General features: G+C 40.0%; 1 protein-coding gene across 4 annotated transcripts in view; it reads right to left on the reverse strand.

Moving 5' to 3' along the window:
- Positions 1–13,848, reverse strand: part of PLCL2 (phospholipase C like 2) — a 164,998-nt gene that overhangs the window by 112,876 nt on the left and 38,274 nt on the right. For 2 of the 4 annotated variants that reach the window (XM_087892590.1, XM_087892588.1), the window contains exons 1-2: positions 4,590–4,823; positions 3,414–3,932 (exon numbers count right to left, since the gene is read on the reverse strand). In XM_087892590.1, the coding sequence (XP_087748716.1) occupies positions 3,414–3,719 (306 nt within the window). In that variant the 5' untranslated portion in view covers positions 3,720–3,932; positions 4,590–4,823. Of the gene's footprint in view, positions 1–3,413; positions 3,933–4,589; positions 4,824–4,961; positions 5,254–13,848 lie in introns of those variants that run through there. The other 2 variants (XM_087892587.1, XM_087892589.1) reach the window with 2 other exon arrangements.

The raw sequence follows: 13,848 nt of genomic DNA on the forward strand, positions 1-13,848 counted from the left end.
ATGATACCCAGAGGTTACAAATGGGACATGGAGAATTGCAACACAGGTGAGGCCTACCACAGAAAACTAACACAGAGACTAGCTTTTTGGAAGCAGGAACTATCTTTACTTTAAGACCTAGAGGGCCCCTGAGAAGACCTAGAGGGCCCCTCAGAAATACTACCTAGTCTAAGTCAGGATTTTATACATGCAACTAAAATTAACAATAATCAGGTTTTAAAGCTAACTGAAAATAGACGAAACACTCCTGTTGCAACTTGGACTATTTTTGCCAAATCTTAAGTTCAGCTACAAAAGCAAAATAAACTGTAGTGAAGCCTTTGGACAAAATTAAATTTAAGAGTAGAGCAACAGTAGGAGACAAGATAGCAAGAAAAATGTATTTCTCAATCAAAAAGATAACAAATGTTTTAAAAAACACATTGTATACAGGAAAGTAACAGCATCATGTATTATTTACATAAATATGGATTTATTTCAATATCAATGTTTATCATATAATTTGGGGAAATTATATAGAATCAAATGATAGAACCATTTTAAAAATATGTACCTATTACATTTGTTAAATCTATTCATTTTATCAATACCGTGTTTTTTCCAAAAAGACGACTCACCTTGAGAAGAATCCCTATCACGTTTTTGAGCGCATGCGATCAAATTAAGCCCCATCAACAAAATTAGCTCTAATTAAGACCCGGCCCACCCCGGGGTACAGGGGGTGGGGATGAGGAACAGGTAAAAGAAATAAGCTAGGGTGAGAATGGGGGGTAGAGTTGCCCTATTTACCAGGCCTCGCAAACCCTGACACCTGCCTTGCCTTCTTCTGCAGCCACTTGCCACCACTTGCACGCATCACCCTGGCCTCTGTTTTATCTTTAGATGCCTGCCGGAAAGCATCTGCAGCCAATAACAGAGCTCCGGATCAACCTGGAGCTCTATTATCGGCTGCAGAGGGCTTTTCTGGAGCTCTATCCGACAGGCATCTGAAGGCAACACTGAAGCTGGAGTGATGTGTGCAAGTGGCAGCAAGCGACCGCAGAAGTGGACCAGCAGCAGGCTCCTGCTGGGTGGAGCTATCGGTGCCACCACCACGAGGTGAGTCAATAATTAGAACCCTCCAAAAAGAAGGCCTAGCCGTTTTTTCTGGGGTCAAAATAAAATAAGACCCAGCCTTCTTTTTGAAGAAATACGGTAGATTTCTGCATTAGCCACCATATATATTGAAAATAATATCACATACCACATGAAATATATATTACTGACTTTAATTTGGAAAATAACAGTTTTAGAGTGAATATGTATTTCTGCTCTGTAGCCATGCATTTGTATTAAGCGTAATAATCCTGAATATAGATATCTATAAACAGCGCATTAAGAAGGAAGAAAAGTTTTCAAAAATTTTGCATAGATATTAATATACCATGTATATGATTATGAAATTCCAAGATATGGCTCACATAAAATTCATATAGCTTTAATGCTGATAACATTTACATGGAAGTAAGCTCCACTAAACCTAGTTGGGCTAGTTTCCAAGTAAATATATATAAGATTTGGCTCTAAAGAAGAACACTCTAGTCCAAAATAAGAATGAGCCAATGCACCTAAAATAGCACTGAAACTCAGATCACATGAAGTAATGACAACAGCTATACAGATAATACAAAAATAACCTTATATTATATGCAGAAATTGTCAAGCAATTATGTCCTAAAAATGTTAAAGGAAATATGCAGTTTTGCACTGACTGCTAGATAGGTGGGTAATTTAATGTCAACAATTACACAGAGAAGGCAAAGTTCATCTTTGTATACCAGTGTGGATCCTTAGCTTATTTCCAAATAATTTATAGTTTAGGTTAAAACAGTATTTCAAATAAAAATGAATATTTAAAAAAAATATAACTGAGATTGACTCAGCCTTCCATCCTTTCTAAGGTAGGTAAAATAAGGACCCGGATTGTGGGGGCAATAAGCTGACTTTGTATAAATATACAAAAGTATGAAGGCTATTGCTTAACGCATTGTAAGCCGCCCTGAGTCTCCGGAGAAGGGCGGCATATAAATTAAATCAAATTTTTAAAAAAATACATTTAATAAACCATGCAACATAGCACAAATTATAATATCCCCGTTTAATGATATCTGGAATATTTGAATCTGGACTTAGGTCAAAAAACCTCTGGCATTCTTAACTAAAATCAGATTATACTTATACACAAACATAGACTACTGTGTATGCGTAGAAAATCATATTGTCTATGTGTAGAAACTTAGCATTGTAGAAAAACTTTACTACAGATTGCCACATACTGTGTTGTGGGTTTTTAACGGTCTACAAAGCCACTCTCTAAAGGAAGAGTAGATGCAATAATGCCTGTCCTTGAGTTCTTCCCTTGAATTTCAAACAAGATTTTGAAATAGAATTTAAGACTGCACAAAACATTTACTCCTAAAGAACTAGAGAAATAACACTGATTGCAGTACTGATATATATGTCATTCCATATAGAATCCTATTTAATGTAATTTTTGGTGCAGCTCATTTCTGCACCAAATAGGCAGGATGGAATAAATGCAAATAGGCTGTTTTAACTGGGATTTTTTTGGGGTATACTTTCTCTATATTTAAACGAAGCACATAGAAACATTTTATTTTTTTCTCTATATGATACTAATGTCTCATCTCTAATGCTGTCAATCTCCTGAATGATATGTTGTCACCTTCAAGAAAGCATTCTATATTTTTCTCTTACCCACGTCATTAATCCCCCATGTTCATGACTTGCTGTACATCAGTCAGCAAGAGGAAAAACTGTTCTGCACAGGTGCATCTAATAGCCCCTATAATCAGCAAAAAACTATTTAATCTATAATCTTTGTAAAATGAATAGATTTCACACTTTTCTGGGATAGAATACATCCATTCTGAGAATACAATTTATTTGCCAAGAACCTTTTGTAGATAGACTTTGTATTAAATTAAGAAACATACAACATATTAACAAAATTTGTTATTGGAATTTTGATATCTTTCCTGGCCTGCACAGTTTAATTACTACCAATCAGCAGTCAGACTGCTTATACCGCTAAGTGATCAGGATAACCTCACTTACACAAGGTCGCTTGCACAGGATCATTCTGTATCCCCAGCAACATTTACCTTCAGTTCCATCAACTAATTTGTCAAGAACATTTTACAGAGATAATGTTTCTTAATTTATATAAACAAAACTTGTTATTGGGACTGTGACGTCTTTCCTGGCCTGTACAGCTGCGGCTTCTGCCTATCAGCAATCAGACTGCTTATGACACTGAGTGATCAGGGCAATCTGACTTGTACAGGGTCATTTTGTATCCCCAGCAAGTTATCTTCTCCAAGTCAATAAAAGCTAAAAATATATTGTCTTACCTTGATAATGCTGGCTTTCTTGGGAATACCAGATTTGCCTTCTGGGTGCAGATTGGAACATCCTCTCTCTACAGCAGGGCTGCCTGGTTCAGAAGAGTCTATGTGTTCTCTGTTTCCTGCTAGAGCACAATCCCCATTGGAGACCCCATTCCGAGCACTGTCCAAGTGGATTCTTGCAATACCACTGCCCCCTCCTCCTCCTTCCCCATCACCCGCTTTAAAAGCCACCTTTCCATGTGCCAAATTTGGGGAGGAGGTTGTTCTACCCCCACTAGTGTCTCCCCCTCTGCTGCCAAACTCCGCCATCTGATTCTAAAGAAGCAATACAGTATTGTGCTTTTCCTGCTTTCCTTTCCTTCTCCACCTCCTGCAGCAGCTCAGTGATGATGATTGCGCTTCTCTTTTCCCTTTTTTTCTCCCTGACAAAAAAGATGTGAAGAGATGAGTGCCAAACGATCGTCTCTCCTTTTGTAGTTTAAATTGCAAAGTGCTGGAGATACATCTGAGATCTACACACACCTGGGGAAAGCAAGAAAAAGGAGAATATGGCAGGTCAATGTGCTCTTAAATGAGGTTCCCAGAAATATTCATAACTTAAAATATTACGCACCACATGCACGAAAGATGAGGAAGGAGGAAGCTATGAAATTCAACAATCAAACGTTTTAGCAGCACACAAAGGTTAAGGCTACAAAAGCCCTTCCTGCTACAACAAAGACTGTTTCTCCAAAGAAAGGGAAATAAAGAAAATTAATCGCAATCCTTTCCCCCAAAAAATCTAGAGGCGCCCGTGTGTTATGTATGAGGCGCAGCAGTCCTGCCAAAGATAAACGCTGCTACTAGCAGTTCGCGTTTGCAAGTTCAAGGCAAAGAGAATTAGTATTTTTTTGCACCGTCTGCAGTGGAATAGCCAAAGGAATATAATTAAAATTGAAAACGGTTAAGCTTCGGCGTTTCCCTCCCAACCCATCAACAAGCATACCTCACGGCTACCGATCTCTGATTTTCAGCTCCCCCATCTCTGTTCGGATACACTGTGAGCAAAGGGCCAAGCCCTGTCCCTTATACCCGCTAACAATCCACACCCGCCGCGTGTTAGCCTTGAAATGCAATTCCCGCCCTACTCATTATCTTGGCGTCCAAGGAGCAAAGGGCGCGCGGGAACAACGTACACACCTCCATCCAGAAAGAGAGCTGCGTCGACCGCCCCGAAGGAGCGGACGGATCCACCTCTGAGATTCAACGCGGACAAACATCTCTTCCGACAGCAGTAACTGAGCCTGCAAGCCCCGGCACAGATCCTTCTTCCGGCAACAGGGCGCCCACGTGCACAATTTGCCTGCGTTACTCTGAGCTTGCACTTCCCCACGTCCTCCGCTTTCGGCTCACTACTCAGGGCAACTCTTCTGTGCCTGTACGGTGTCCTCAAATCCCGCCCCCGCAACATACCACCCCCCCCCAGCACCGTCCAATGCTATCCTTTATGCTACTTCTCACTTTTACTACCGCCCAATTCCTTCTCTTTCTCACCCGCCCAAAATAACACACCTCCACAAGGTGAGAGAAGTCACTACTGCTGGCTTCGCTGCTCTTCCTCTGGCCTCAATAACAGCAGCAGCAATCGCGGCTTCCTCTCCCTTCCCGCCTCTGCCAGAAGCCGGATACGCGCAGTGATAGATTCAGGGATCCGCCAACTTGCTAGAAAACTAGCGGGTGGAGAGCAAGACACCCTTAGGCAAGGCAAGTGGGCGTCCACCCACGCAACAACAGCAGCAGCCTCGGCTTCTGGCTCTTGCACCGCGGCGGGCCTAACCCAGTTGTCAATCATTCGAAGGAGCACTACTCAGATTGGGCAATCACCCAGGACCCCTTTCGGCAGGCCAAACATACTACTACGGTGGAGTGGACGGAGGGAGAAGCCCAAGTCCCTGACCGACGCTACCCTGAAGGAGAAAAAGGCCACTTTATCACAACCCTGCCCCCCCTTCGGTTTTTAATTAAACAAAAAAACATAATTAGTACTGGCTTGTTTTTAAGCATTTGGTGCCTTTTCCTCAGTCATTCCCTTACTGCATTTACTTAAATTTACTTATTTCTTAAGCTGCATTTTTTTCATGGACCTGCTTGCCTGTGAAGAGCATGCCTTTGTGAAAGCAAACATGCTTTCACAAGGGCATATTCGACAGTTTTTAATTTTCTATCTGTGTTGGAAGTAAAGCCTAATCTGAATAAATTGTGCATTCCGTTAAAAACTGGTGCCTTCCACATTAATGATGATCAGAAACATTAGTTTTCCATGCTGAGCAATATCATTGACTTCACTTGTGAATATACCCCAGGACTATCAATGGTTAATCAAACAAGCTGGATTGGGTTAGAGCGGAGTCCTATTCCTAGCTAATCAATTCTGACCATAAATCTCTCACAAAGTATAAATCAAACTGAAATGAAGGCGTTGCATAGTATATACTCAAGGATATGCAGATCACACTTCCAAAAAGAAAGGAACTAAAGGTGCCGCCTAAAAAACATGCAAAGGAATATCTCTTGCAAATATTTTCCAACATACTAGCCAGATCATGACACCTGAAAGCCGCCTCCTAATGTACAATCCACTAGGAAAATAACACCTACAAATGCTGTATGCTTGCATTTCAAACATTTAAATGTTATGTAATAAATTAGCAAGAATTATATGTTTGTTTGCAGCATTTCACATGCTATACAAATGTTAGTCATTTTTAAAGACTGAATATCAAAACTCATACCCAAAAAAGCCCCTTTTTAGAGTGAGTAAAGCTCAGTGGTGGAGCCCATGTTTTCCATGTTGTCATATGTCAAATTAATTCCTTGGCATATCCAAATAAAGGTAATAAAATGTAAATTCCAAAAGTCTAATAGGAATCATTGTTGACAATGACTGGACTAAGTGGACCAATGGCATTACTCAATATAAAGCAACTTTTAGTTTTCAGTGGTGAAAACTGCTCTCTGCTTGTTCATCCATATAACTATACAAAAAATATTTCTGAGAGGTTTTCTTCCATTTCAGTATGATAGTCAACTTACAACAGTTCACTTAATGACCATTCAAAGTTACAACCACACTAAAAAAAAGTGACATGACCATTTTTCACAGTTATCATCTTTCCAGCATCTCCATGATCATGTGATCAAAATTCAAATGCTTGGCAACTGGTCCTTATTTATCACCATTGTGTCCCAAGATCATGTGATCTCCGTTGCAAACCGTTTGTCAGCGTTTCGCTGGCATAGAGAGAGAGAGAGAGAGAGAGAGAGAGATAAGCTCTGAACTTCTGCCTGCTAAATCCCTTTGATGTCCGCTTGTCGTGGAAATGAAGAGGGGAGACATTCCTGGGAAATGACGTGACAAGAAGTCTGAAGAATGACTTGGAAGATAGCCAATGAGAAGCAGACATTTGGGGATCGGAAAGGGAGGAAGTGGGGGAAAAGGTCTACCTCTCCACCAAGTACTTGAAACTCAGACTCCCGACCAGAAAAATGGGGCTGAAATTCATAGGGCCATTTCCAATAGTAAAAGTAATCAACCCGGTTACAGTACAATTGCAGTTGCCCCGGTTACTAGGGAGGATACACCCCGTTTTTCACAGTAGCCTCCTGAAGCCTGTAGTAGGGTCAACTTTAAGGACAGTGCCACGTGATCCCCCATGGCCCTTAATTGTTGGAGGCCAGACCCACTATGAAGTACAGCGAGTTCTCGATTCGAGGTGGCACAGAGGGCACCTCCAGTACTTAATTAAGTGGAAGGGCTACCCCTTGTCAGAAGCTTCCTGGGTGCAGAGCACAAACATCCAAGTTGACCACCTCATAGCTAAATTCCATGCAGATCACCTGGACAAGCCGGGAGGGGGTGGGGTACCCCCTCGGAGGGGGTGAGGTACTAAACTTGTTGTTTATCTCACGCAGGCCCCGCTGGGAGAGTGAAGGGAGAGGGGCCCGATGTCAGCGTTTCGCTGGCATAGAGAGAGAGAGAGAGAGAGAGAGAGAGAGAGAGAGAGAAGCTCTGAACTTCTGCCTGCTAAATCCCTTTGATGTCCGGTTGTCGTGGAAATGAAGGGGGGAGACATTCCTGGGAAATGACGTGACAAGAAGTCTGAAGAATGACTTGGAAGACAGCTAATGAGAAGCAGACATTTGGGGATCGGAAAGGGAGGGATTGGGGGGCAAAAGGTCAGTCTTGTCCGCATCGAGTCATGATCCGGTGGCTGTGCTCAATTAAAGAAAAGTTTTCCTTAAAGATTGGCAGTTTGGAAATTCATTTATTTTGAGATAGCATCGAAGTCTGACACCGTTGCCTTCTTACAAGCAAAATCAATGAGGAAGCCAGATTCACTTAATAACCGGGTTACCAACTTATCAATTGTAGTGATTCACTTAACAAATGAGACAAGAAAAGTCATAAAATGGGGCAAAATTCACTTAACAAATGTCTCAGTAACAAATTTTGGGCTCAATTATGGTCATAAGTCAAGGACTACCTGTAGTCTTTTTTACCCAATCTGACCATTTATACCAAAAGTAAACAGCAACTTCTTTTAAAACAGCATAAATAAAAACAGTAGGTAAACAGGGTTTGCAAAACATATTACTGTACTTTTCAGAGTATAAGACACACTTTTCCCCCCCAAAAGAGGGTGGAAATGTTGGTGTGTCTTATACACTGAATACAGCCATTTTTGGCCTCGTGAAGCCCCGCCCCGCGCATCCCATTTTTGTGAAAAATGAGCCTGTGTTTCGCAAAAACAGGGCACAAATAGTCAGAGCCATCATAAAAATCTAAACCATTCTGTCTGAATACCTTCTTTTCCTCAAAAATACCTGCAACCCAGAGTTACAAATCAGGAAGGGTGCGAATTAAAATATTTAAAATACAGCCAGGTCTAGCTCATAAAGTGAAACCCTTTAGCGAAGAGGTCATTTAAGCTCTTCAGAAAGTGGGTGGGCATATTTGGGCTACAAAATGTCAAACTAAAGAGACAAATTAACAAAGTAGATAGGGGACCCAGGTTCAAGTCTCTGCCATCCCAAACTTGCCAGGATCACAAAATTAGTACATGCCACAGATATCTAAGTAAGCTTCAAACCTATGTTGGAAGAAATATCCATCTGGTTCAGTTCCAAGCTAGGAGAAAAACATTGGAAACATGGAGGCTGATTGAAAAGATGGTTTAATGATGAAGCAGAACCACATCTCTCTGAGATGATGTAATGAAGAGGCTTGTGTCCTGAAAGGATGTTGGGCAATTCCTATTGTGTCTTAATGTCTTTCCTCCTGTTTTTGTGCTTGAGTGAGGGCTAATCCCATTCTCTCTTTGTTCAGGTCTTGCTGCAGGGAATTTTTGCTATCTATCTCTTTATCTCTTAAGTGCTGATTTAAGAGATAAGCCCACATCTGCTGTGGGCTATTAAGGAAGGTGGGGGCTGCTTTCTCCCTCTGAGAAAACATGTTTCTACATTTCTCATCCAGGGAAATATATTTTTCCTTTTTAATATTTCTCAAAATATTTCATTCTTCTAGGAGAAGGGCGGGTGCTAACCTTCTACAATTGGTGCCATCTTACTAAGCCTTATTATCATGAGAGAAAACTAAAATGAATTGGAAGGAGGATCTACTTACTATCAGTGAGCAATTATGGCCTTGGCCACTCAGAAGCAATGCAAGAGACTCCTGTCCCAAAGATAACTGGACTTTCTGGAAACCAAGGAAGTCCAGTTGCCTCTTGAAAAAAGCACCTTTGGGGCAACCATGTCCTGGATGTCTGAAGAATCCACATAGACAAAGGACTCCTGTGCTCAATGAACTGACAAAGCACCTTTCCCACCCAGGAGAAGCAATCATTAGATCCATTTGCACCACTTAAAGATACCAGCTGGTCTCACTCACTTCACAAGGTATCTTAAGGAAATCATCCAGATTTAAGGAAAGATCACATGCCCCTAGAAAGGCAATAAAAAATCAGATAATGGGCCAAGCTTGCATCCTGCCTCTCAGCCATTTCTTCTATGGCTATGCCAACCCTTATGTAAATAGCTGTTAATCCAACCAGTCCTTCCTCTCAAGCCCTGGAATAAAAGTACCAGCAAAGGAAAAAAACATATCCAGAGAAGCCGCTCAGGCTATAGAAAGTCTGGGCGTACTGCCAAGAACCATTAAGCTATTACAATGTAACAAGGCTTAACTCAGAGGTAGTTTCGGAAAACACTTAAGCAGGCTAGAAACAACATAGACAGGCACACCAGAATGTTGCCTTCCTGTCTTCCTGACAGGATTAATCCCTTAAAGTAGGAAAAACAAAAGTTTGTTGGAAAGAGATTTCTTCCAACAGTCGGTTTGCCAAACTGCTCAGAAAGTTAACTACCGGTTCATCTGAACCTATGCGAACCTGCTAAATCCCACCACTGGTGTGATGGCTTAACAATTAAAGATGCCGAGCTTGTCAGCTGACAACCCAGATTTGTGAACTGAGCGCCATGCATCAGGGTTACCTCCCATTTCTTGCCCCAGCGCTTATCACCTAGCAGTTTGAAAGCATGCAAATGCAAGTAGATTAATAGGTATCACTTCGGTGGGAAGATAATAGCATTCCATGTGCCTTCGGGATATAGCCATTGCTTCAGGTTATTTCCATGACCATGGAAAATATTTTCAGATAACGCTGGCTTCTTTGGCCAAGAAATGGATATAAGCAACGTGCCCTAGAGTTGGACACAACTGGACACAACTTTTATTAGTGTGGTGTTTCTCTACCATGGCAGCTTTCAGATGTGAGGACTTTAACTCCCAGAGTTCTCCATCCAGCACATACAAGGCTTGTTGGAAAATTCTGAGAGTTGAAATCCATATATTTGAAAGTTGCTAAGGTTGAGAAATACTGCACTAAAGTCTCTAAAATCACATACAAAGTAGATCTCTGTACTCTGGACAAACACTATGTTAAAGCAGTTGTCCCTGCTTCATTTCAATTGTATTCAAGGTGAGTCCTAACCAGTGGTGGATTCCTCCCAGTTCGGCCCGATTTGGCCGAGCCAGTAGCGGTGACAATATGACATCACCAAACCGGTTCTGCCCACCCATCCATCTCCCGCGTTATTCTTACCTTTTATTTGGCCCCATCCCCAATCTATTGCTGCCTCCTGAGTCCCAGCTGATGGGCTATAAGGAAAAAAACTGTTTAAACTCTTGCCGCAAGGCCTACAGCTGATCAGTGGTAAAAGGCAGACCGGTGGTAGACCGGTGCCTCCAAAAATAAATGGGTAGACCAGTGCCTGCAAAAATAAATGGATAGACCAGTGCCTGCAAAAATAAATGAGTAGACCAGTGCCTGCAAAAATAAATGGGCAGACAGGTACAGCTCTGCAAGCAGTTAAAAGTCTGGTAGACCAATACCTCTGCTAAATCCTAAAGAATTGTCACATGATCATCAAGCCACGCCCACAAAATAAACCACGCCCACAGAACCGGTAGTAAAAAAATTTAGAACCCACCCCTGGTCCTAACCACGCAGAATACAGTGGAACTGGGATTTATTTTCCATTTGGATTACTAAAGCAATTCAACTGATTTGTTGAATAAGACAAAATGATGTGTACACAATACAATAAGCCATAAATTATGGTGTACAAATTACAGAGGGATCACAATTTCATTAAGCCTAAACTAAACAAATCATATTATGGCTTCTGACCCTGTGTCAGAAACAGGGCTGTTGAATGAACTTCAAATGCCAAACAGGTCAATGATCAACAGAAAACATTCTATAATAAGTTAAAAAGCTTCCCATAAATCAAAATTTCATTGTGTGTGAAATACTGCTCAACTGTTGGCAACAGCTAAGCTAAAATAATTGTAACTGATAAAAAGAACAATGAACAGTCAAGAAAGGAGCACAATAAACACTTTAATTGTGTTGTCTTGATTTTAAAAAGTGAGTATATCTTCCTTTACAGCCTAGCAAGTTTGTCAGTGAAAACTAGAACCACCTCTTATATTTGTATTTTGTAAATATCTTTATGTCTCCTGTAAAGAACATAGTCATACCTTCTCTGTTGTCTAAGGAACAAAATACAAAGCGGAATTGTTAAGAATATTGCCTTGGCAAGGTAATAAAAATTAATTTTTTCAGTGATTTACTGGCAAGTATTTTTATTCTCCATCAAAAATAATTGGGAAAAAAAATCATATAATAGAGATAACTTTTCTTTTTCACAACTGAGACCCAATATCCTGAATTCTTACTACAATCATAATGGGTTATTTGTTTTTTAACATTATTAATCATAATCATTATCAAAATAATTTATTACATTTCAAAATTACTCTAACTTAATTGCAAGGAGGGTCAGTTCACATTATCACTCTGCATATTGCTTTCATCTCTTCCTTGGACTACATTTTACCCAGATATAATGAGTTACAAATTATTATTTTTTTGCAATGAATATTAATTTCCATTTTGGATTTTACGTTTTACATTCAATCCACATTAGGAAGAATTGAAATAGCATGCAGAAAGTGTTCTGTGATCATGGCAATGCCATCACCAAAATTCTGATGTAATTCAGGCAGAACTAAAAATACAAAATACCTAGCCAAGTGAGAAGATAGGTTTATGTAGGCTTTGGTATTCAACTCCATATTAGCCAGTTGATAGATCAAATTGATGGAGTTTTCAAGCAGGCTAATTTATCCTTTTTCAAGTAAATCAAGTCTGTGCTAATCAACAGGCAAATCAGGTTGAGGGATTTTCAAGGGCCAAGTCCATCCAAAAAGTAATATAGCCCCATTTTATCAGGGGATAGATTGGACAAGCATAATTGTGTGATGAGTGATGTTACTTTGTTCTTAGATCATTTTGTTAATTTTGTTCCTAGATCATTTTGTTAATTCAAAGGAGCAATTTACCCTAAAGCACACTGGATTTTTTTTCCTGCACCTCAATTTGCAAAAATCAATTTTCAGGACAGAGTCCCCACAGAGCAGCAGGAATAGGACAGCAGTGCAAGACTGCAAAGACTGGAAAAGAAATTAAGAGAAAGTAGGCATAAACACTGAAAGAGGTAGGCAAGTCAGTGGCAGCTTATTTTAAATGGAGAGAAATTGGGAAAGTATTGAAAAATCAATACTTTATAAAAATTTCACTGCCTTTATAAATTCACTATAAACAAGAGTAGAAATTCTTACAGCTTGTAAAATTCTGAATTTAACCATATTGCATTAAAGAAAATTTAATAAATCTATATAGTTCTTGTTTTCTTGATATTGCATAATAGTGATCTGGTGTTACTTGAATCCACGGATTGCGTAAATTGCATAAATTGGCCAACAGCAATTGGTTATAACAGCAATTGGGACTGGAATTTCTGTCACTAAGCAGGGATTGTTAAGCATGACATCATATGACTGCATCAGTGAGCAACAGCAATTGCAGTAGCCTCATTTGCCATCATTAAATACAGACCGCAGATTGTTAAGTAAGAATCTCATATGGCTGCAACAAAGAAAGAGGCACTGCAAACTCATCCCAGGCAAACAGGTAGAAATACAGGCAAGAGTTGTAGGCAGGCACTGTGGAATACAGGCAGGCAAATACCACAGGTAGACACTATGGAATACAGGTGCCATACGTGGGCATTATGAAATATATATGGGCGGGAATTATGAAATCTTGATAGGGTCTTAATTGTGGGAATGACTTGTGACCTCTTGCTGGTTTCCCTATTGACTTTCTTAGGGGAAGCCTGCAGAGAAGGTTGCAAATGGTAATCACATTGCTGTGGGTTGCTGTCACCATTGTAATTTTGAGCCATTGGTCAGGTGACTGAATTATGATCACGTGATTGCAGGGATGCTGTGACAGCTGCAACCTTGAGGACTGATAATGCATCTTATTCAGTGCCATCTAATTTTTAACAGTCGCTGAACGAGTGGTAGTAATCCAAGGACTACCTGTAGTGATCAATCTGCAAAATGACACTGATTTCTAGGATTCGAACAGCACAAAAATAAAAAGGGAATTAAGCTATATGCACTTATACTTCAGGATGTTATATTATGTACAACTTGAAATACAAAAATAGCATTTTTGGTGCCTGTGCCTCCTATAATTTCTTCATGCAATAGCAGATCCATAACATTATTTCAATCCATTAATTTATAAGAACAGGTTTTGGAGGAAGGAAAAGTAAGTCCAAGAAGATATACAGTAAATCTGGTATATGAGTAAGCATACAATGCACTGTAACTATACTGTGTTCACAAAAATCAATGTATTCATGTATGAATTTGTACATATATTCTGGAAGAGTTATTTCAAAAGAATGAGAATTATTTGTATGAATTGTTTGAAACACACATTAAAGTGATTGAACTAGTTATGGAACTATTAACTTAGTG

Source organism: Pantherophis guttatus, chromosome 4 (assembly GCF_059756535.1).
Source record: "Pantherophis guttatus breed Tessera chromosome 4, ASM5975653v1, whole genome shotgun sequence".
Classification (NCBI taxonomy): Eukaryota; Metazoa; Chordata; class Lepidosauria; order Squamata; family Colubridae; genus Pantherophis; species Pantherophis guttatus.